General features: G+C 36.1%; 1 protein-coding gene across 1 annotated transcript in view; it reads right to left on the bottom strand.

Moving 5' to 3' along the window:
• Positions 1–6,242: 6,242 nt before the first annotated feature.
• The window catches only part of LOC118269422 (5-hydroxytryptamine receptor), a 102,401-nt gene continuing 83,360 nt past the window's right edge, over positions 6,243–25,283 (bottom strand). The window contains exons 4-6 of the mRNA XM_035584528.2: positions 11,969–12,102; positions 8,507–8,616; positions 6,243–7,482 (exon numbers count right to left, since the gene is read on the bottom strand). Coding sequence (XP_035440421.1) covers positions 6,561–7,482; positions 8,507–8,616; positions 11,969–12,102 — 1,166 coding nt within the window. The 3' untranslated portion in view covers positions 6,243–6,560. The remainder of the gene's footprint in view (positions 7,483–8,506; positions 8,617–11,968; positions 12,103–25,283) is intronic.

The following is a 25,283-nucleotide window of genomic DNA, read 5'->3' as shown; positions in this document are numbered from 1 at the left end:
GGAACTCATAGACTTAGAAAGTACCTATTTACTATGACCTTGAAAAGACCTGGGTTGTATTTCTCAGGAAAAATACAAATAAAAATACATTTCTATGATATTTTGAAATAAAAAAAAAACTGTAATTGAACGGACTCCGATTATGCCTGATATTTATGGTAACAGATGGTCTCATTTTCGCATAGGATTTATAACATAACTGTTAAAAAGTACAGTATTTTGCATCTCTGCCAAGGACTTAAAAGATGAAAATGTAAATTTACGTCAAAACACTGTATTCAAAATAGTCTTAATAAAGTGTTAAGAAGACATAATTTATTTAGACGTTAATCTAAGTCTTATTTAAGTATACAAGTTTAGAAACAAAATTACTTTCGTTTGTCTAATTTAATTCAAACTCCAACTAAAGGACATCTTAAATTACTTTTATTACCGAATTTACTCAAAACTTTGCACTTCATATTATTTGTAAATATAAAACGTGATACGATTTACATTTGACTGTCTATACCGCAGACTCAAAGCTATTACATTATTATAGAACCTTGGCCAATGACATAGCTTCGTTTGAATAAGTAATGTGTCAACTTAGACCGCACATAGCTTTTGTTGACGGTGACACGTCACCGCATTAACCACAAACTGTCTCAGTTGACGGCGAGCGTGACATTAAGATGCATTTAGTGTGAGATGTCACGCTACGGCAGCTCGCCCTTGTTGTTTATTAAATGAAGTAAATTAAAGATTCGTTCTATTTCTAATATTTGGTTAATACATTTTGTTTTATAAAATTTTGTCAATCGATAGCGTGACATCGATTTGTAGTATTTATTGAAGGGTCAGAATTAAATAATATATTATAAGTAGATTATGATTTTATGAGAAATAGATTTTGATCATTATGTTTGGAAATAGTTAAGAAACTTGAGAGTGATGTAAGTAACTTTTTTGTTTTATGATCACGTGCATGAAATCGCGTGTAATTCATGACTATAACATATACTAACATTAGAACTTAAGACGGGATATTTATCATGTTTATTTCTTTCTATGAGTTTCCGATATTTCGGCACTGTTGCAAGCTCAGAGGTAAATATCCCGTCTTAAGTTCTAATGTTAGTGTTAGTGACCATGTCACTTTAAAAACGTATCTAACATATACTTACTAAGCTTACCATTGATGCTCTTCCATCACCACATTCCAACGTCACCCCCTAACTTCCACATAAAACAACAAATTCACTCTCTTTAACATTCCTCGTACAATTTAGGTGTCGATTTGTGGAATCCAAACACGTCGTTCCAGACTGGTTTATTCTGTATTTTCTTTAAGTTATTAGCTGGCTTGCCTTGAACTTTCCATTGAGTTGGGTAAGACAGGTAGTAGTCCAATTGGTTGCTCTACAAGATTTCAGTTGTTTAGATTTAGATTCAGTGTTAAATAAAAGGGATTGAGTAACTAGTCTGGATATGGATGGGTAGTGGGTCTTACACGTGTTTCGTCTAGATTATACATGGAACACGTGTATCGTTATTTAGAGTCTAGGTTATTAAGTAGGTCTTGTTTTTGTATTCGATTGGCTTTTTGATTGGGTAGATAGTACTTGAGTAGGATTTCGACTTGACAGACTCAATGTCTGATTCCAGTAAGTCTTACTATCAAAGTTATACTAGGAACTACTTAATTATTAACTACATAATATAACCTGTGAAAAGTGAATTTATTCTAATCAGTACAGTATCATTAAACTTATACATGATAACATGCACCTATACATCACATCACATCACATCAACAGACCATAAGTTGACAACTGCTAATCAAAGGCCTCTTCTCACATGTAGAAGAAAGGCATTCACTACCACGCTGGCTTAATGTGGTTTGGTGATTATATACAGAAAGTACATACATCATATAATTCAGAAAAAAATCACATTGGTAGTTGCGGTTGGTAGGTTTCAAACCGCACCTTCATGCAAGAGAAGTGTCTTGAATATCCGGGCCACCACGACATTAACCAATACATACCTACTTCATAACCATTTAACATAAAAACAAATCAATTTCCGCAACAAAATTTCTAAATATCACCAACAACTAACCAAACAACACAATATGTTCCCAAGTAAATATATACTGAAACTAAACTACCATCACATTTCCCCATCAATCTTCGCGCCCCACACCAGAAACTTAGATAACACTTATTTTTACAAAACTCTATAGGCCCATATATTATTCGTTTCTACACTATAGAAATAAATATGACAAGAGTGGCGATAGTGGCTCCATCTATCGTTTACCTTTTAGGTTAAAAGGCTATTTCTTATCAAGTCGTGGGGAAATCAGTTGGAGCTGGGCAAGTTCCTTTTCACAATTTATTTCGTCCCCTCCTCGAGTGACAACATATGGGGTCGCCGGGTGCGATAACATTGACAGGCGGAAGCGAGTTTGATGTTGATGCGTTATGTGAGAAAAAATTGGTGTCATGACATATTTTTCTTTTACAAATTGGTTTTGAACATAGTTTGGCCTCTATGTATGAGATGGACGCGCACTGGGTGTTATTTATTACCTATTTGATAATGTTTTGATGTTTAATTTTTATGTGTGTATTTGATAAGAATTACGGAATAGTGTTCATTTTGATTTTGTATGTTTATAGTTAATGATTGTCGTATTACGTAGTTACTAATTATATCTTATTCTGTTACTTAAAACTCTTAATTTTATCTACTATACTTTCTGTATACTAAAAAATCTGATAACATAAACAGTGAAGAAATATTGATCTTACACATTTGTGTTGTAAGTTCCATGAAATAGGGGATGAGTCTATTGCCATATACTATACGGGCACAGTTCCAGACTCCGTGTTACTACTGAGAAATTTTCGAAAATCCGAAAAAATCCCAATAATACTTTGTCTGACCCAGGAATCGAACCCGAGACCCCATATCCGCCAGTCGCATTTGCCACCTCTTGACCAACGAGGCAGTCATAATTAGTAGGTTATGACCTAAAAATCTGTCAAAGCTACTTAAATGACCCAAAGTCTAGGTGATTTCTTAAATTACGTAATACTAACATTCTCAATTACAAAAGAAAACCGCTACCGCTGCCGCTCACAAACTGTCGTTCACTCGCCAACCATTTTTTAAGGCTATCACGCTTTGAAGAGAAAAAAAAATGTCGACATAGGACGTATGTACCCTGATGGTAGATAGTTTTTGTTTTTCTTTCACACTTGAGAATATATGTGTGCGTAGGCCCAAGTGGTTGGTAAACTTCAAAAGCGATTATCTATTGGTAAAGAAGAAAGGTTAGCACTTGTGTTTTTATCGCGTTTGTGGTCCACCGAACTTGTTACTTTAGTGTCAGTTTTTTGGTGTAACAATGTCCTCTTTACTCTTGTGGTTCTAGGTCATTCTATATAGGGTTACTATATATTCTATGTAAGTAGTGTTGTGTGGAGAAGTGATTTGTAGAGGAACTTCTAAACCTTATGTTTGTAATGACAGATTATGTTTATACACATTACAAACAATATACAAACTGACCATCATTATAAGTAGATTTTCATGGAGATATAAAAATTTACTGACACAGGATGTACTTTTTCGTGAATAACACATAACTCTCTGTAATTTAGAAAACTGTAGGACTTACTGTCTCGATAATAGTTGGAACCTTGTCGATCACCTGGTGCCATTTGGACGTCGATTTCAGGGATACCTTGTATTGAATACATGAGCAGGTTGGTGTTGTTGCTGGACGGCTGCCACGCAACGTGTAGCGTATTCGATTCGTTTCGGGATTGGGTGTCATGTGTACGTAAAATTGTATGTTTGTAAATGCACCCACGACAAAAAATCCTAATGTGGAGCAACTTTAAAAAAAAAGAACTATTATTTAATATTGTGTAAGAAGCTTTTGTCACTGTTTATTCTTTAACAACATGTTTTTGTTGACTCGAGAAAAGATTTTTAAGATAAGCAACTCTTCATACTAACTTATTTAAGAATCAATCAAGTTTCACAAGTACCAATAACTTCAAGCAACAAACATGTATAATTACACACAACGACTACAACTTAAAACGTGTGAAAATAAACAAGTTTACGTTATTAAAACTCCATTAGCGAATAGCGAAACACACGCGATTTATAAAGTTACCGAACAAAATTAACAAAACTCAGAGTGGTTTTACATAAAGTTGCAAACATTTCGACTGATTTGAATGCATTAACATATTGCAAGCGAGCTGATTGATTGATTGAAGAGGGAAAACATGAATTGAGTGCCTATTGCGAGTTTGTTTTTACGTATCGTTACCGCGTTTAGCTCTCTGATTGGTCTGTTAACTTGGAGCAGCCAATCAGTGCCTCTACCATCAGTTTGAAGCTATAGTATTTGTCGATAGTCGTTAGCGACGACGTAAATTTTTTGTATGCTAAATTTTACAACGCCTCTACCGGTCACCTGTGGAACTAAAATTTGTGGGAGAGCCATGCTTCGGCACGAATGGGCCGGCTTGACCGGAGTGATACCACGGCTTCACAAACCGACGTGAAACAACACTTGCGTTGTATTTCGTTGTGTGAGTGAGGTTATCGGAGGCTTAATTCCCCCCTTCCCAAACTTCTTAATCCAAGATTCCCGAACAACAACCCTTAAATTGTTAACCAAAAAAAAGTCGGCAACGCACTTGTAGCGCGACTGGTGTTTCAAGTGTCCATGGGCGGCGGCGATTACTTACGATCAGGTAATTGCTTACCATCATAAAAAAAAACAATATAGCGACTATGGACAAATACTATTGCTCCAAACTCATGGTAGAGGTACAGAGAGTCAAACGTCATCAACGTGTCGATCGGGTTAAAGTAAAACTAACTATTGAGTATTGAGACGTTTGATCAATAGCTACGAACATGGGATTCAGTTTATTTGATTAGTGAAGGGTTAAGTTTTAATTAATGTGTTCGGGTTGAGATAACAATGCAATGGAAAATGGAACTTAGTGGTAGTGTTTGTCGAGGGGTTCCGAAGTGAATTTTGAATATGTATGTGTGTAAGGTGATGTTGTGGGGAATGGTTATGTATCATTATCATATGATAATGTATTATTATTTTGAGGTAATGTTCCATGGGCAAGGAAATATATGTAACTTTGTTTCATTTAGGAAATTTTTCTGCGCATCTTTGGCATCTATGTTAAGTTTTTCTTACATAAGAACCTTCTCCTACAATAAGAAACCCGACAAAAAATAATTACCTAAATCAGTTCAGTTGTAACCTTAGTACGAACTGCACTGTAACAGCACAAATCACGAAATTTGCGCACACATTTAGCGATTCATTTTTATGATTTAAATATTATGTATGATAGATGTTTTGCTAATATTGGTAGAGATAGAGAGGTTAGATTAAGAAGGAAGTGGAGTGTGACTCATTAATTTAACTGCTGCTGTTTAAAACCGAAAACTAAACTCTTACAAGTCCTTCATTATATCTTACATCTTTGCTAATTCTATTAAATCTCCACTTGTATAGCAAATCAATTGAGTTTATTTTTTTAGCCGCATATTCTATTAGAAAATCCCCTAATAAGTAGCTAGATCTCAATCACGGACCTAACCGCACAATTAGCCGCCACCGCAACCACTGAACCAACGGAGGGACATTTTATTTTTACCTTACATCTTAAATTAGGAAATTGGGTTACGAATAGCAATGATTTATTTTTAGGAGAAACGAGGAAACCGCAGCTACGGGACACTGCTCTCCCCAGGGGTCATTAAAGGTCACACGTTAATCAATCCCATCTTACCGCATCACTAATCCTTTACCTTCTGTGGTGACTGTACCCTTATCTCCCCATCCTCATTTTATATGGCAGGAATGTGCCAAATAAAATTAACATTAAAACTCCATAAACCTATTTTCATATCAATGGTAATCCCCCAAGTATCCATTCAAATAAAACAAAAATAAGAAGAGCAATAAAATAAATCCTCGACGAAAAGAAATGAGTTTCCGAATACGCCTAAGTAGTTTAGGATTACCTTAAATATACAGAAGATAAAAATCTCCCATAATATTGCCCACAAAGGGATCAAGCACAAAGCCAACGAAAAAATAGATTTAAAAAGATTTTCTAATTGCGCCCGATAGCTTGTCAGCTTTCGCAAATAAACGGAGGGTTTTATTAAAATAAGGGGAGACAATAAAAGTCTTTGAATCTGATATAATTTAAATATTTATTTCGTAATGTCACTTGAAACAACATAAGAGCGAGCGGAGGGGCCGCCCAGGACTCACGAGCGACCCCGTCGCGGCTGCATACACTATAACGCGTAAAAAAAACAATTGTCAACATCATCTATCATATACCTTTATATTATTTACAATATTATCACCGAATAAACGTATTTACACTATCTACTTAGTATGTATAACATACAGAAAGCGAAATATCATACATATAGGTTGAGTAACATAGTCCATAGTCCATACGGCCTCAGAGGCCTCAATTATATATATAATAGTGATATTTTCGTTAGAACTTTTTATTACGGCCCCGTCTATGAGTGCCGAAAAGAATACGCGCGAACGCCTGGCGGAAGTCGGGGCTGAAGATTGTGTATATTACAGGGTTTAGGGTCGAGTTGAAGTAGCCTAGCCACAAGAAAAAACTAGCTAGGTAATCACTGATAACACACGTTTGGCAGATTGGCATCACCAACGCCATTATGAAGAATGGAAGCCAGCAGAACACGAATGCTCCTGTAATGATAGCGAGCGTCTTCGCTGCTTTTCTCTCTCGCTTCGCTTCTAGAGATTCTTTCTTCTCTCTGTGCGTAGGAGCGGGGACTATTGCTCGTTCAGGCTTCGAGCCATTAGTAACAGTCGAGGAAGACTTTTCTGGGGACACTGAAGCAGGTGCCTTCTCGTTGATTGTGAACGCTGTGGTCCTTGGCTCCTCGTCCAATGTGTCCACAGTCGAGGTGCTCTGACCTTCAGTTAACAACAGTGCAGCAGCCAAGGTCTCAGCGCGAGTCCGTTGGTTGCACTTCTTTAAGTTGAGGAACCGTTTCTTAACAAACCTTCGGTCCCTCGCTGATTGGACTGGTCGTCCAGAAGGTGGTGCGCCGTCCGCTGACGTTGGTCGAGGAGGAGGAGGTTCGCGTCTCCTCCTGATACGTCTCCTGGCAGTTTGGAAGATCTTCCAGTACAAGATGAGGATAACAGCAAGAGGGACATAAAACGTCGACATTGTCGCGAATATTTGGTACGCCAGGTCTTGGCTGACGAGGCACTTCTGTTGTTGTGTGATTCTGGCGAGGTAGTCTGGGTCCTTCCAGCCGAGCTGGGGAGCCAGCGACACGACTAGTGCCGCCCCCCACACCAGCACGATCATCGTGAATATACGCTTTTCATTGCGTATATGTATGTAGTCTACGTCTGTCACAGCCCAATACCTGGAATAATTTACACATATTAGCAAGGGGTTTACTCACAAGACAATATTTGAAATGCCCTTGGATAGGAGAGGTTTCAAGAGCCTACGACAGACTCAAATGGTTTCCAGTTGAATACTTAAGTAGGATGAAGTATTACAATATCAATTTTCTCAGTTATATTCACTTCAATTAATAATATCTCCTCTAAAATAATTCTCTTATAATCCCATAGAGGAAAACCGGCATAACATTAATATAATGTCAATATTTATTAGAATGTTAATCGTATACTTTACTTAAATATAACAATAACAGAAGCCGCGACGGTATTTTATGTTATAATGGAACGTCGAAACTTTTAGAATTTATTGAGCACTGAATCAGTTTTATCCATACTGCTGTGATGCTTGTCTCCGATATCGTTTGAGAAAAGTAATTTAAGTATTTGACGCGAACAAGTTTCACAAACGAAAATATCTGAGAAGTTGAGAAGTAGGTAGTTAGAAGGAAAGTTTTTGTAGCTACTTACTTAAACATTCTTGTTCGTTTAAGAGAATATTTTTAAAATGCTTTACTTGAAATACTTATTTTAGTATTGTCAAAAACGTTAGAGGGTTTATATTTTTTAAAAGAAAACTAACTACACATAAAGTTATTTGATATTGAATGTAAAAATAGAAGTAACACCAAGCTAGAAGTATTGATTTGAACTCCTAATTTTCACGAAGCATTAGTGGAGCTTATCGGTTTGTTGCAAATTTCTCTGGTGCACAGAATTCGAAAGTGCAACTTATTATTACTGGGACCTCATATCATAATTATTTTTTATGGAATAGGAGGCAAATGATCAAACGGATCACCTGATGGCAATCGGCGATCAGCGCCGACCATGAAACACCAGTAGTGTCACAGGTGCGTTGCCGGTCTTTTCAAAATGAATAAGTCTTTTTGAAGGTTCTTTCTTTTGTAGAGTGATACGGTAAGTGAAATTAATTAAATATCGGAGTTTAAACGTTACGTTAGATAGTAATTTCATAGTTACCTGTCAGTAGCAATAGCAACAAGATGAAGAATGGAGGCGGAACTGCACAGCACGTCGCTGGAGGTCCACATGTCACACAGCTCCGGACCCAGGATCCAGCCTTGACTAACCTGAAGGAAACAACATGGAATTAAGTAACAGGGCTTGCACCATGGGGGCTTCGGGGATTGGTCTACTAAGAGGACCACCGGGTCCTCCTTTAGGTGCAGATGGTGGCCTAGTGTAGGTTTAGTGATCTTCTATGGCCCAAGTACCTCATACCCTGTCTGTATGCCAAATTTCTTCTCAATCCGTTTATTAGTTTCAGCGCTATTGACGGATAAGTATCCAAAAATCTGATTCTAAACAAACAAACTTTTACATTTACAACATTCATGTGATTAATCTTGCTTTAGGAAATCTTTTCGATCTTCTAAAGATTTTTTTAATGTTGATAAGTCTGTGTCACTTGCCCTGGCATGGCCATCAACACGCTTACTGCAAGGACGGCGAAAATAGTTCTTGGTAAAATTAACCAAATAATTTTCTTTGCAACTATGATCTTAAGTAAAAGTTAATAATAAACCCTCCTACTACTTCATGTCCTGAATATTTAACCGATATTCCGAAAATAGTCTTATTCATTCCTTTTTTCCTATCTAAATCACATTACCTCTCAACCGACAAACACCACAAGATTAATCGCTGATTTATTTAAACAACTCGACCACCATATGTATGTACCGCCATGTTGTCTGATCTCAACAACTTACCCCGAAACCAACTCCTCGTTCAAATATTCAAACAGGCTGATTAGTTTCGAAATTTTCTACCACACAGCTGGATTACTATTTTAATATTTAAAATGCCTTTCTGTGTCTAAGTTTAAATAGAAAAGTTTTTTCGACAATTATTTGTTGTTATCTTAATCCGAAATTTATTTTCGGTTCCCGCCGTCTATTGTGATAGTCTTGGTTATAGTCGCCGTCGTCATATCGTCACGCCTTTTATCCCTGAAGGGTTAGGCAGCGGTGCACATTGTGGCATGTAATACTACTGTACAATGTACATCCACTTTATCACTGTTAGTGTTTTAAGTCCCATGTAACAGGGGGTGAGCCTATTGTTATATACTGGGCACAAATCCAGAGTCCATGCTACTACTGAGATATTTTTGAGAAATCGAAAAAAATGCCAGCAATGATTTGGCCGACCCAGGAATCGAACCCGAGACCCCTTGCCCGGTAGTCGCACTTGCCACCACTCGACCAATTAGGCAGCTTAGTAGCTTAGTCATTTCTGATATCAGTAATGTGTCGATGCGACCACAATTTAGGCAGCAGCCCTCTCTCATAAACCTGAATCTGAACTTTTAAATTCCTATTTCTAACCTCATTTTCAAAGCATGGAAATTTTAATGATGACAAACTCCTCTTATGTAGAGGAGAAACTCCCTCTTATTATATTTGAAAGAATTTAAGTGATAAAAACAGTTGTCGCACCTTTACCAAACAAAATCTCATAACGAAATGCAGATCATAATTTTCCCGACAAATGTAACAACTTTATGTTTTACTACTCGACCGCTTTAATCAAATGTTGTAAGGCCTCAGTAACTACCATAGCTTGGGGCAAACCCTCTCATGCATGCGACTAACACGTGTATTCCAACTTGGGAAATTACACACCAACTAGTTGGCGAAACATTTGGCCAAATGTTTGTTGCCAACGCGTTTGCTGTTGGCATTAAAACTTTTTGCATTACGTTTCTTTTTTTATTTTTATTGTTTATGTTTGTAATAGTTTTGTTTCGTTTGTATTTTTGAATTGAGAATCTTAGTTCGTGTTTTGTAATGTGAATGAAGTTCTTTTTTTAAAGTTCATTTCCATTATAATGTAAATTTTATTGTTTTATTTAAAAAGAGCTGCATTTATTTTAGATTTTTTGTTTTCAATTCGAAACATCTCAAGTCTTTTTAAGGGGTAAAATTATCCAATGACTTCTCTTGCCTTGGGCGAGGCGAGAGGGAGTGTCAGACTCTTACTGACTAAAAACCACCCCGTTCCTGCTTTTCGAGCCGGAGCTCCGGTAAATCCGCTAGGTAGTCCGCAGCTCCAGATCAGGCATCAGTTATCCTTGCTCGCGGTCCTTATCAATAAATCTCAAGTTCGATGTCTTGTTAGTCCAGATAACAATAATTATTTTATTTACTTTCTCTTTGTATGAGAGAAAGATCTTTTCAGCTATTACTTTTACGTCTAGCTTTGTACCATGATACAGTTATTTCTTTGTTAAAACAAAATGACCTCAACAAGGTTATAATTTTACAAAGTATAAGTACTGAACTATGTAAGACTTAAATTTCTTTTGAGTTTTAAAAAAAGTACTTAATATTAATTTCTTTATAATAAAGTTGAAACGTAAATTACTTAGATTCATTTTCTTTTGTCGGGTTGAGGTCAAAAGGTGGTTCAGTAATTATGATACTCGTATTCTTAGTAATTTTTCTACTGCATTATAACTTTTGAAGTAATTTTTATAGCATCCAATTTATGTACAGATAACTAGGTAATGAAAGGCAATAGAATTTCTATTTTATTACAATGTACAAGAAGGTTGAAAATGGTTTGGGGAAGATTGTTGTGCTAATGTTTATTTAAAAAAATATCGCAAGTTTTGACTATATAAGAATCACTAGTATCAGAGAAAATTGCCCAGAATTATTTGAAATATCTCTTTTTTAATCTTTATTTATTAAAGAGGGTTTGATCACATAGTGAACATGTCACCCTCATAGGAAACCTGGCGTATCTCTTTAAACTAAGCCTACACTACGAGTATTCATATGTAACGTCAAGATACGCAATCAACCGCATTAGACGTCACCGTATTTACGCTTACCAGAGGGCGCCTTTGTAGTTTAAGGCCCTGGGCGCAATCACTAGGTGACAAATATTTACTTTCTAACGGGCTAACATAAGGCACAGGTTTACTGCAGAATTAACATTATTTTTATAGGTTACTTAAACCATTTTGCCGGAGTCTGTGTTTCCTGCTGGATGTCTTCAAGGCCCGAGTGAATAGGTTGTTTATGGGCAGACGTGCTTCATTGTAGGCATCATCGCTTATCACCAGGCGAGGTGATAACCAAACGTCTCTCAAATAAAAAAAGTCTAGTCATTTATTTACATGTGAAAGTTTGTTTTGTCTTGGATATTTGTTGGTGAATCACGCTGAAAGTACTGAACAGATTTTGATGAAATATGGTATACAGACAGGGTTTGAATTGACTTGGGTGATAGGATACTTTTTATCCTACGGAAACGCGGGCGAAGCCGTTGGCAAAAGCTACTAGTAAGTATAAGTTACTTACAAAATGGGTTAACATATTTACATATAAGATATGTTATTGAAACTTAAGTCGTAAGTCACTTGTTTATTTTCTCAGCTATGTTAGTAATACATTATGTATTTAGTCTTACCTCATAAACCGCTCCGAGCGGCATAACAAGGCAGGCAACCATCAAATCTGCGACCGCAAGCGACGCCACCAGATAGTTGGCCACGTTTTGCAGATTCCTCTCGATTATTATAGCTGCTATCACGAACACATTACCTGCGAACAAATGATTTGTTTTAAAAAAGGTACGTCTTTGTTTTAAATAGGTAGTTATGTTTTTTTTGGAATAGAGCAGATTTTGACGGCTCGACCGGAGTGATGTGGTATCGCCTCAAAGAAACACGACGTGAAACAACGTCTGCGTTCTATTTTGTTTTGTAAATCAGCCCTTCCAAGATTCGTGTGTGTACATGGGAAAGGATTGCATCCCATCAGGTGACTCGTTAACTGTCTTAAATCTAAAAAAAACTTTTCAACGTCATGGTTAGCGATCAGCGCTACCGATGAGTGACTTGTAAAATATATTTACGAAATATATGTTTGTTTAACAAGTTTAGTCTTCTCATATTTAATTTAGGTTTCAAAATCAGTTTAAGTTTGTAAATTCACTTAATAATTTACATCAAAGTCAGTCCTATTTGCGGTTTGTCCTGCACTAGAAAGTTTATTTGAATACGTCTAAATAGTACTAAGATATATTTAGGTATTTACATAAGTACTAGAGTACTTGGAGAGTCATTGGCCTAGTCGTTTCTTTAATCTCCAACAACGGATCGGTTAGTAGGCGACGCGACGCGACGGTTTGTCCAAACTTTCCATGAAATATATTTAAAGTTTGTTGTATCCAAAAACTTATTTGGGTCTAGTAAAATATCAAACAGAGGTCTGAATAATTCAAATTTTCCTAAAAGTAATAAATCACTCGCGACAATGGCCTCTGGCACAGTTTACACGAAGTTTGCTAAAAGTTTTTATTTTAATATAAAAAATCTATTCCTCGGTATCCGCCACGAAGTTTTAATCAAGGCGAGTACGTTCGAGTCGGGGGCGTTTTTCAGCTGACGTTTTTGACAGCAGCAAATTACAAATATTTAAATTAATCGAAAAAATAATACGGTAATCAAACAACATTTTTTTTTGTCGAAGATGTAATTTATTTTACAGTTAAGTTAATTTACTTTTGTGAATTAAATTAATTAGCAGTAACAATGTAGAAGCTGATTGCGATAATTTCCAAATATATATTAAATGATAAATGATATTTATTTTTGCAAGTAGGTGACAAAATGACACTTTTACACGTCAATCTCTTAAATAACTAGATTTTTTGAATACGGAAATCCGTAAGTGAGAACTACGCCTATCACATTTCGACCGTTATGTAACTAGTTTAAAACGCGGATTACACACACAAACTCAAACACGTATTTGATATTATAACCAATTCCCTAAAAACCTTTTTTTGACGGATTATTCTGAAATACTGCTAAACTTTAATAATTTATTAAAACCGTGTTTTTACTTTTTGACCAGAAACCTTATTTTAAATCGAACATTAAGACTACTGTGACATGCCTTCGAGTTTTGTTGTGGTTTCAAAACTATACCCTGTATACATACAAATATACAGTACATTGCATAGATATATTCGAAGGTGGATTTAGTGGGATGTGAAGTCAGAGTCACGCAACAGTTCCCCAGCGTGGCTTCAGGCTCTCCACTACTAGAGATTTCTCGAACTACATGCTAAGAGTGTGGTTCCTCTGATAGCGGGTAAGCTTAGACTACTATTCGGTTTTTTATGGTATAAGCCGGTAAAGGCGCAGGCGGACCACGTGATGGCAAGCAATCGCCGCCGCGCCCATGGACACCCGCAACACCAGAGGCGCTTCAAGTCTGTTGCTGGCCTTTTGGGAGCTAGGAATTTAATGGTTGTTGGGGAATCTGGTTTGGGAAGGGGGGTAATTGGGTCTTCTTATTTGGTATTAGGGGAAAGATAATTGGTTACGAATGCCTGGTGTGACAGCGGTTAAGAATACCAAGAAATATGATTGATAAAAGGGAATTTTCTATTTGGTCCTTTGATACGTAATCTGTAATAGATTTTGTGGTTAAATTCGAATCTAAAACTTAACGAATGTAACTCATTTTGGAATCCAAAAAATAAATATTTTAATATATTTTTCTGTTCAAATATTATTACTTTGTTATGTCTAAGCTCTAAGTACATAACTTAAAACACGTACGTAAGTAGATAGTAAAATACAACCAGACTCCAGAAATCTTTTTACAAAATTAAATTAAATTCAACTTAATAATGAAAACTATCGGATGGTTATGGATTGACTAGATAGATTAAGGAATATTGAAATAAAAGGACGGAGCGTAGTTTGAACAGGGAACGGTTTAATCAAGAGAGACAGAGGTGACATTGACTGTCATAAATTGTAAAATAAGATACGTTCACTAAAACATATATTTAATCAATAGGGACTGCGTTCATATTTCAACATCCTCTCTTGAACGTAGGCCCATGCCAATTCGGAGCTGGTGATGCTTAGGCTTCGCCAGGGCTTTGGTCAGGCAGTCAGCAAGCATCGAAGTTGTGGGAATGTACTCGATGCGAATGTCACCACATTTGACCTTGTCACGAATGTAGTGGTGCCTCACATCAATATGCTTGCTTCTAGCATGATAAGCAGAATTACCTGTAAGTTTAATGGCACTTTGATTATCACAGAACAAAGTAATAGTAGGGACCTTGGTTGCAGGCCACAACTCAATATGTAACTGTCTCAGCCATATAGCTTCTTGAGTAGCTGCTGAGATTCCCATATATTCGGCTTCAGTTGTCGATAACGCAATAGTTTGTTGCCTTTTAGAATTCCAAGATATGGCACCATCTTGAAACATGAATACATATCCCGTGCAAGACCTTCTTTCTTCAGTACATGATGCCCAGTCAGAATCACAATAACCTGTAATTTCCTGGTTCACATTACTTTTATATAATATTTGAAGATTTTTAGTTCCTTGTAGATACCGTAAAATCCTCTTTACAGCCATCCAGTGTCAAATCATCAACATATAGTGCCAAGTATTATTTTCTATTAATGATTTAAATTCACAGTCCATTGCATTTATCCACTCTTGTGCATTTTCACTCTCTAAGGCTTCCTTTACAGACTGAGAATCATGCAGTAAAATACCATACCATTCTTTGCTTCATTTTGACACAGGTAGGTAGGCATTTTCCCATTCTTTCTAGGTCTTAGGTTCCGGGTGGAGAGTGGTGGACTCAGGTTGATGTTACCTCGAGGAACATACTCTTCATCATCAATATCATCTTCACTGGTTTGTAAACTATCATTTTCCTTCACTGTGCTTGTACTTTCACGTGAACTTTCTTCACTGTTAACAGTTTCATTTAAACTTTCATTTTCTTCTTTATTAGTAGAACTAGTAATCGGCATCAGTGTAAAGTTCTTCTTAATGTTTTCCTCTAAAAATACAACATCTCTGCTTCTAACTATTTTTCCTTCTCTTTTATCATATAATCTATATCCTTTAGATTCTGGGCAATATCCAACAAATATAAGCTCCTTAGACTTGCAATCCCATTTCAATCGCTTCTCTTTGGGAATATGCATCATGGCTGGGCAGCCAAAGATCCTCAAATGCTGTACATTAGGCTTTATACCTGTCCACATTTCCTCAGGAGTCTTATAATTAATAGATTTGGTTGGTGAATGATTAATTACATAGGCAGCAGTAGAAACTGCCTCTGCCCAAAAATTCTTCGGCAAACAGGCATCAATTAGCATACATTTGGCACGCTCCACCAGAGTTCTATTCATCCTCTCGCTCATTCCATTTTGCTCTGGAGAGTAAGGTACAGTAAATTGCCGTTTGATACCGGATTCCTTACAGAATTTATCAAATGCTTCATTTACATACTCTTTGCCATTGTCACTGCTTAGTATCTTAATTTTTGTCTGTAGCTGAGTTTCAACAAGTTTCTTAAATTCTTTAAAGCAGTCAAGAACTTGAGACTTAGAATGGATATGATATACAAATACCTTTCTTGAATAATCATCAATGAATGTGACATAATATCTGGCACCTCCGAGAGACTTTTCTTCCATAGGACCGCATACATCTGAATGTATTACCTCTAGAAGACTGGAAGCCCTTGTACCAATATGTTTGAACGGCTGTCTAGTTTGCTTCCCCTGTAGACAAGTACTGCATGTCACATTCCTCTCTTGATCAATTTTCACATCCATTCCTTCTGTAGCCTCATTTAGCTTCTGTAGATTCTGGTAATTTAGATGCCCCATTCTTTGATGCCACAGGTGAGCTGAGGATAGCAGTGCAAAAATCTCATTATTTATCACATATAAGCCATTTTGTAAATGTCCTGTCATAACTAATTTAGAATTCTGATAAATTCTGCAATAATTCTCATCAAATTGAACATTACACTTATTTTTGGTCATTTGATGTATTGATAGCAAATTCACAGCTAAATCCGGGACAAACAGAACATTTCTCACCTGTACAGTGCCAATCAACCTGTTGCTTTTACAATCATAGCTTTTTATATTTACCTTGCCACAACCCATTACAGGTAGCTGTTTGTTATCAGCTACAGTTATGTTATTTATAGAAGCAGGTTCAAAATCATAAAGCAAATTTTTATTATTAGTCATATGCATCGCGGCTCCTGAGTCAAGGTACCAACAACATGCATCCAGTGCAGGAGAAGCCGGAAAAGCAGCCACATAGCCAGAAGTCCCTTCACCCTTATCATCATGTTTGTTGTTTTGACTTGAGCCTTTATTTGAGCGACAAAATTTACCAATATGGCCATGCTTGTTACATTTATAACACCTGGGGCCTTTGCCTGAAGGTTTGTAAGCCTTTGCATTATTCTTGTGGAAATTAGAATAAAAAGCCGCTGAGTCATTTACATTCTTGACATCTTGTAGAATCTTAGTTTTAACTAAATCTGTACTTATGGTCACACCTGAGCTTTCCATCGCCATTATCATAGGTTTGTATGATTCTGGTAGCCCTGCGAGGAGAAGCGTACCCAGCCACTCATCGTCTACCTGAAATCCGATGTTCCGGAGCTTGTGTGCACAAGTAATAACCTTATTTATATAATTTTCTACATTTCCACAGCTCTCTAAATCTGTAGTTATCAATTCCCGCAGTAAACCAACCTTCCTGGTCAAGCCGGAGTCATCAAAAGCTTTGCGCAAATTATTCCATACCTGTTCAGAAGTTCTTGCTTCCTGTATGTGGATATAATTTATAGGATCTACCAATAATATAATTTTTGTCCTAGCTTTTGTGTCGTCGCTTTTGCTGAAGGCGGTTTCGTCATCCTGTTCTACGCATTTCCAAAGGTCTTCGTGTTCCAAGTATGTTTTTACAGCAAAACTCCATGTACCGTAATTTTCTCGGCCTTTAAGTTTTTCAATGTTTATCATATCGCCATTTGACGTCATGATTACTTATCAACAATATGTATTTTGCTGAAAGAAAAAATCCTGAAAAATCGCGACCACGTAATTTGACGTAAGAAAAAATATTTTGTTTTTTCAATGTCAACAAAATTTAAATTTTTGAAAATTTCAATAAAACTGTCCCTAATCTTATCTAATCGGGCGTCTGGGCCCATAACCTAATGAAAACTATCGGATGGTTATGGATTGACTAGATAGATTAAGGAATATTGAAATAAAAGGACGGAGCGTAGTTTGAACAGGGAACGGTTTAATCAAGAGAGACAGAGGTGACATTGACTGTCATAAATTGTAAAATAAGATACGTTCACTAAAACATATATTTAATCAATAGGGACTGCGTTCATATTTCAACACTTAAAAACGAATAATTCAACATTATAATAAAATCCATTGCTTCGTAAACAATAATGTAATGAATTAATTGCCCCATCTATTATTCACGGGGTATTTAACTCGCGTTATGGAGTAATCGATTTATAAATGGATCGTGGTCAGATCCAACCTGTTCCCCAGTGGTCTTATGGGGCGCATTAATATTTTGCTCGGGTACAAACATTATTGGTCGTTAATATTTATTCCTTTAACCTCATTCAACTGAGTGCTATTGGATTATTAAGGTTAAATATATAAGTGGATTTTTGAGAGGAAAAATTGGAAAGGAATGTTCGGTAAGAGTAATTTAACAGTGTTTAATACTTTGATTGCCAACATATAACTGTTGAAAGTAAATCTTCTGTAAATATCGGTTAACGTGGATTGCGTCGGCAGTAAACGTATTAAAGTACTTCAGTTAGTTCAGTACTTCAGTATCAAATCTATAACCAAGACTATACATTCTAATTTTATTTATGAAATTATAATACTAGACTTTAAAAGCGACTAGCTGTCAATTGTATCTAATTATCACTGTAGAGAATCGGAAATTCTGGAGGAGCGGACTACCTAGCGGGTTTACCGGGGCTCCGACTCGAAAAGCAGGAAAAGGAACGGGGTATCTTTTAGTCAGTAAGAGTCTAACACTCCCTCCCGCCTCACCCAAGGCGGGAGAAGTCATCGGATGATTTTCTCCCCTCAAAAAAGACATTTCTTTTACAAACTCACTCAATAAACAAAAAGCTAATCACATAATTTAAATCCGCTGCCACTGTGACCGCACACCGCTCGAGTATCCAACGATACGTCGGTGACGACTTGACCTACTGCACAACAGATTTTGCACTTAACTCCCCACGGTTTACGTAGAGCGTTGGTTCGGCTCTGTGATTGTGGATGAAGCACTCTCGTGTTGCTGATTGGAGCACTGGGTCTGATTACATTTTTGTGTATTTGTTTGTTCGCTTGTTTGTTTGTTTGTTTGAGGTGAGAAAGGGTTTAGGTGGGAGGTAGAAGCGTTTGTAGTTAGTGTGAATGGTGTGTGTATGTGTGACAGTGAGTTGTGTTGTGGCTTGGTATTGAAATGTTATTTAAAGTGTACTTAGAATATACGCCTGGGAGCACAGAAACGGAGTCATTAGCGTTTTTTCTTTTTCTTTTCTGATATGAATTCCGTACTCAGAGACATTTAATGATTACTTAAAATTTCCTTTGTAAAGATTTTGTTCCGAAAACAATTGCTAACACTGAGTTAAGTAACTATTAAATGACTCTGAGTACGGCTGTAAATTTTTAACCTTTGCGGGTAAAATTATGCCGTTAGATGTCTCTTACATCAGTATTGTAAAGTGCAGCAAAAACGATTTTATTAACATTCTACAAAGGTTTTCTTCTTGCATCCTTCTTTTACAATAAAGGACATTTTTATTCACAATTTTATTAAGTCACAAGAAAAAGACGGGTCATTTTTATTCTTAACCATATTACCTATTGGTAGCCATGCTTCGATAATTTGCAGAATATTATCTCAATAAAAAAAGGCGTTATTAAAAATATCTTAGAAAGGAGGGTCGTTGAAGAGCGAATTTTTTATCAGGGAACTCTTAAACGCAGTGGCCAGATTCTTGGCTTTTTAATTTTATTCTAATTGCTTTCTAAAGGATGCTAAAGAGAAATTCATAACAGCAAATAATTTTTCATTCGGGGTAAATTAATATTTTGTGTCGCAATTTTAAGGGAAATATGCTCCGTTGGTCTTCTGCTATTTTTACGCTTTTGATTGGTTGTTTAAAAGAATGTTTATTGGTTACATGTTTTTATTTGATACTTTATTGGTTAGTATGTTTTGCTCTTTTTCTATTTAGTACTTGCTACCAGCTTGTGGTCACAAGCAGGCGAAAGCCTGCACACAATATTTATTTATTACAGACATATTATAAATGTAATTGTTTGGATATTTGTCCGTCAATCACGCTGAAACTATTGAACGGATTGTGATGAAATTTGGTATATAGACCTGTGCACTTAAGCACTATAATATCTTCTATAATGAGCTAATCTAGTTCTAATCGATCATGGTGATCGATTTCGATCATGGTGGACCATCTGTCCGGTGGAACGTCTGTGATCGAAATCGATTAGAAGATTTATAACTAAACCACAAACTCATTACAATCACTACATTAATTATCAATAATAACAGCGTACTGCTATTGACATTATTACATCGATAAAGTGTCAAAATGGGCGTTTGTCGCGAACAAGCCCCCGGTTACACAACGCCCTGCGATAGATAACCGCAATTAATGGTTCTGGCATTGCGCAGCACCTACTCCTTGACAAGGGGATGGTGATAATAACTTATGGCGTTATCAACGATTATTATTGTCTCGGTTATAGCTAGTATTATGATGTTGATAATTGTAATTAGTATTCCGGATGTTTTAGGGTTGATTGTGTTGTGATTGGTGTAATTATTCTATTAGGGAATATTCTTGTTTTAAGAGGGCTTTTTGGATGGATTTTATGTTGTTCTCTCAAAGTTGAAGCAATTGTAACAATGTAACCAAGAATTGTATTGTGAATATGATTGAAAAAGAGTAACCTATGGAGTTTTTTGTTAGTTTTACTCCATAGGCAAATAGTTTCACTAGAGGACTGACCGACAGAAAGACATTTTTATATTGTTATATTTACTTTGACGTTTAAAAGTGTTTATTTGAAACAAATAATTTTGACTTGCGAATAAACAGACGGATCACCCGATGGTTAACATTTAGCTCTACCTATGGACATTCAAGCACACCAGATAAATATAGTGTGGTTTGTCTTTAAAAGAAATACTTTTTACTAGTATTTTTTCCTTGATGTCCCTTATTTATAAATCTTCTATTTCTTTTTACTACTCCTACAGATGGCAGAAACTGATGGAAGCCTACACCCTAAGCTTCCATCAGTTTCTACCATCTGTTTTAAAATATTTAATTAATTTGATAAGCATGTCATGACTTTTTCAACACAATGTATTTATGCATTATTTCTAAAAGTTCTCAAAGTATACATATAATAAATAAATGTTAACTTTGCAAACTTTTGCGAAACCGCCAAACAGCAACACACATAACGGTGGTTACGGTCTCCCGAAGCCGTTAAACTCAAAATCTCGTCGCCGGACTTGATCTCATTATGTAAATGCTACATGTTTATTAATTAAACCAGTTTACATTCGGGAGTAAACCCAATTAATGAACCGCCAAACATAATAAGATCGGATCAGTCATGCGGAACTTAAACCTTGTTGTGTTAAATGAAACTCAGGCGGTGGCAGTGCCTATACTTATATTATATCGATTATATAGCGAGATTATACAGCGTCGTATTATGCCAATTATTCTTGAACGAGGTAGCGATGTCTCCTGTAAATTCCATTAACTTTAAGTCCAACTTTACGTTACTTTATACTGTTTAAAAAAGAATCTTTAGGTTTCTTTGCCTGTTTTTTTTTTTAATCATATAATGACTTCTCCCGCCTTGAGCGAGGGGAGAGAGTATCAGACTCTTACTGACTAAAAACCACCTCGTTCCTACTCCTGCCCTTCGAGCTGGAGCCCTGGTAAATCCGCTATGTAGTCCGCAGCTCCGGATCAAGCATAAGTCCTACTGGACCCCATCTGTAGTGGTCTGATGGCACTTTGAAGCTGGATTTCAATATTCAATAGTTAGTACTATACGTATACGGTAAAAATATGTGACTAAATACAATATTTTCCTTATTATTTTCCATACATATTATGTATACTTATTTACTTATTGGTTTAAAATCTAGAATCTAGAAGTGAAATCTAAAATAAAATAGATAACATAACAAGGTTCACTACTGTCCGCTAAACAGATTCAAATTGTTAGCTAATAAAGTTTTATATGTTTGTCTTCAAGCACAAACAAGTCGAGATCACAGCCAAAACATATAAAAATGGTTGTTAACTGAAGGTTGTGTATGTAAGTAGTTATAGATTTTTACCTAAAAGATTTAGAAATTAGGAGTATTAGAGTAGTAATGTGCGATTTTTTAGTAAAAACTTCCATGTGGTCTCAAGTTGGATAAAGAGCTATTGGAGGTTTTCTAGTACTTTTCAAAATTTGCCAGCTCAGTTTCTAAAATTGTGCTCGGTATACCAATTCCATTACCTATTTAGGTGCAACTTTTCCAAACGTATGAAAATTTAAAAACGTGTTCCGTTTAGTATTTTTCAACAAACTATTGCATTTAATATGTTTAGTATATGATTACATTGTAACTTTCGACAGACATACTAAGTAATAATTTAAATTCAACATTAATTATTATACAAATAGTCGAGTTCGAAATACGTGAGTAAACCGGCCGAAGCCAATGCCGAAAAACATAATAAAACTGTAGATGACTAATTTTTACCCGACTGCGCCAGAAGGAGGGTTATTGTTTTAATGTTTGTAATATAAATTATTTTAAAATATGGGCTAAGTACATATTTGTATTGTTATCTTGTATGACAAAATAAGAAAGTACGTGTCTAATATTTTTTCATTACCTAACCGACAAACTGAATAGATTTTTAATTTTAATACCCCGTCATCATCCCTATTGATTAGCATACGTTTACATCCTTATATGTCCAGTAGTATTAACATGAATTCTAATCACGTAAATAATCTTACTACGACAAAAAATGCTGACATTTCTAGCATATAAAAACGCTATCAAAACATAAATTTCGGACCTTTTCGTTTGGGTTCCGAGATAAAGTGTCGCCACCTACAGTAAGTAGGGTCTCATGCTCCAAATTTACATGAAAACTTACATGTAATAGAAAATTATGTTGTATGTTAATACCATATTGTTTATACAGTGTGTATTTTATTTTATATCTTGTATTTCTCTATTGTATAAGATTTAGAAACTAGTACACTTTTTCTATTTACGAGTTTGTTTGTTTGTTTTTTTTATGATATAAGCCGGTAAACAAGCAGACGGATCACCTGATGGAAAGCAATCGCCGCTACTCATGGACACCCGAAACAACAGAGGCGTTACAAGTGCGTTACCGACCATTTGGAGGTTAGGAATTTAAGGGTTGTTGGTGAATCGGGGCTTGAGAAGATTGGGAAGAGTGGTAATTGGGCCTCCGGTAACTTCTCACACACACAACGCAAGCGTTGTTTCCCGTGGGTTTTCTGTGAGGCCGTGTATCACTCCGGACGTTTGTTGTTTAAAATATTCCCGAAAAAGGCATAGTAAAGTTTATTGAAGGGATTCGTTCTTTTATGATGGAATCGTTAACTTCCTAAGAAGTATGTAGGTAAGGATAGTATAAACACATTGAACGCCGTGGTGGTCACCGGTGACCGACGTTAGCGGAAGATTTGCCTTCAACAGTTTTCTATTGACAGTCAAAGACTTAAATAGTACAACTATATTTAAAATTATCTCTCAAACATAAATACTCGTCCCAATATGAAATGTATGATAGATATTTTCGATTACATAAGTTCCTTTTTATATAACATCTTTGCAGAAGGGTGAAGTTTGTTCATCCGAGCTTATAATGATCGGCCTTCAAAGCGAAACTTTTTTAGATGAACGGCGATCTGGTGTCCACTTGAGCATCCCTTAATGGAGGGGCCGAGAAAATATAAGTTTTACTAAGAAAAAATATATCGAGTCTCCTTTACTGGGAACTATATTGCTATTATTTATTTCTAAGGGTTTTTATCTTGGATGTCTGTTTTCTGTTCTTGTCGTTAAGTAACTGTTTTGTTGATAGAGTGGTTCCAAGACTCTTTTCTGAAGTGAATTCTTAGTAGGACTATGTTTTGGTTGACACTTTTATTTTTCTTTGTTGTAGCAACTAACGTAACCTATTGGTTGTTGTGTTGTCTTTTTTTCCTAAATCTGCTAAGCTAATAATACTTATAATAGAAGGCGGTTCTCCTGGAAATGGCACGCAAGGTTTCTGTCTCTGGAGCCCTAGCCAGCGGTAGTTTGGATCATGCTCTCGCTACAGGTCGGATTCTATTTTTATATTTTTAAATAGGTATTACTTTTGCTTTTTTGAAGTAGTATTTAAAAATGTAATTTTAGTTCACCTTAAATAAATATATGGGACGTAATACGAATAATTTTCTAATTGCCACAATTGAATTTGGTTAGTATTTGGGTCAAACAAGGTATTGCGTGTTATTTGAGTGTAAATAAGTATGACATCTTGTTATTAGGTAGATATTAACATTGTAATGTAAGTAAAACAGTGTCAAAGGTAATGCATCCATTAAAGTTCTGTTTGTTTGGAAATTTGCAAACAATTTTATGGTATGTTCAGAAGACCTTCACTTTGTATGTGTAAAACGTTTGTTTTACGTCATGAAAATCACCCATGTAATTGTGGGATCCATTACAGTGTGAGAGAGCCATGCTTCGGAATGAATGGGCCGGAGTAATACCACGGACTCATAGAAAACCGACGTGAAACAACGCTTGCGTTGTGTTTCGTTGTGTGAGTGAGGTTACCGGAGGCACAATTACCCCCTTCCCAATCTTCCGAATCCCCGAGTGACCAACAACCTTTATGTTCCTAACCACCAAAAGGCTGGCAACGCAATTGTAACGCATCTAGTATTTCGGGTGTCCATGGACGGTGGCGATTGCTAACCATCAGGTGATTCGTCTGCTCGTTTACTGGTTTATACCATAAAAAATAATGTTTCAGATGGAAACTGAGCATGTCTAGTAGCTACACTTAATGTTTAAAAATAAACTTATTGCAAATACATTATTCTCTTTAGATATTAAATTAAAATCAAAATAGATAATTCAAACAACACCGTTCACAAATGAATTTATTGAAACACTTGATGGCTTCATCAAATTCGATTCATATAGAAGTCAAGTTCGGATTGATTTCTTTTCTACGGGCCCACAGCTCTAAGCATCTCATACTGAAATACCATCCTTTGAAAGCCCATACATCGTTAGTACCTCCAATTTGGCTGTCAGTCAGTATAATACAACCCAAACCCGCTTTCATATCATTTTGATTAGAAAAAAAGTGTACAAAGGACTTTATTACAATAGAAATTTACACGCCGTTTCCTCCAATAAATATTCGCGAATATAGACCCTACACCTATAAAAGTAAGGACGGTAATCGCCTGAACGTGATGGATGTACCCAAAGATTCGATCTTTTATGGCTGAGAGGTGCTAAATGCGAATTTTGTGAATATAAAAGCTATTTATTTCGTATTTTCGGTTCTTTAAGAGTTTTGATGTGTGTGTGAAGTTGTCTGACGATGAAATGTGGGTACATTTGTAGGGATCAATTTAAAAAGAATTAATGCTTACATCGAAAATAATGCTTATGCTGTTCACATAAAGACGGGTTTTGTGTATCAAAGAATGAGATCCAAAGACTTCTTTGTAAGTTGTTCTCGAACTTTCTAGATAATCCTT

Source organism: Spodoptera frugiperda, chromosome 2 (genome assembly GCF_023101765.2).
Source record: "Spodoptera frugiperda isolate SF20-4 chromosome 2, AGI-APGP_CSIRO_Sfru_2.0, whole genome shotgun sequence".
Lineage (NCBI taxonomy): Eukaryota > Metazoa > Arthropoda > Insecta > Lepidoptera > Noctuidae > Spodoptera > Spodoptera frugiperda.
Note: the sequence above shows the minus strand (reverse complement) of the source record. Positions and strands in the feature narration are given on the sequence as shown.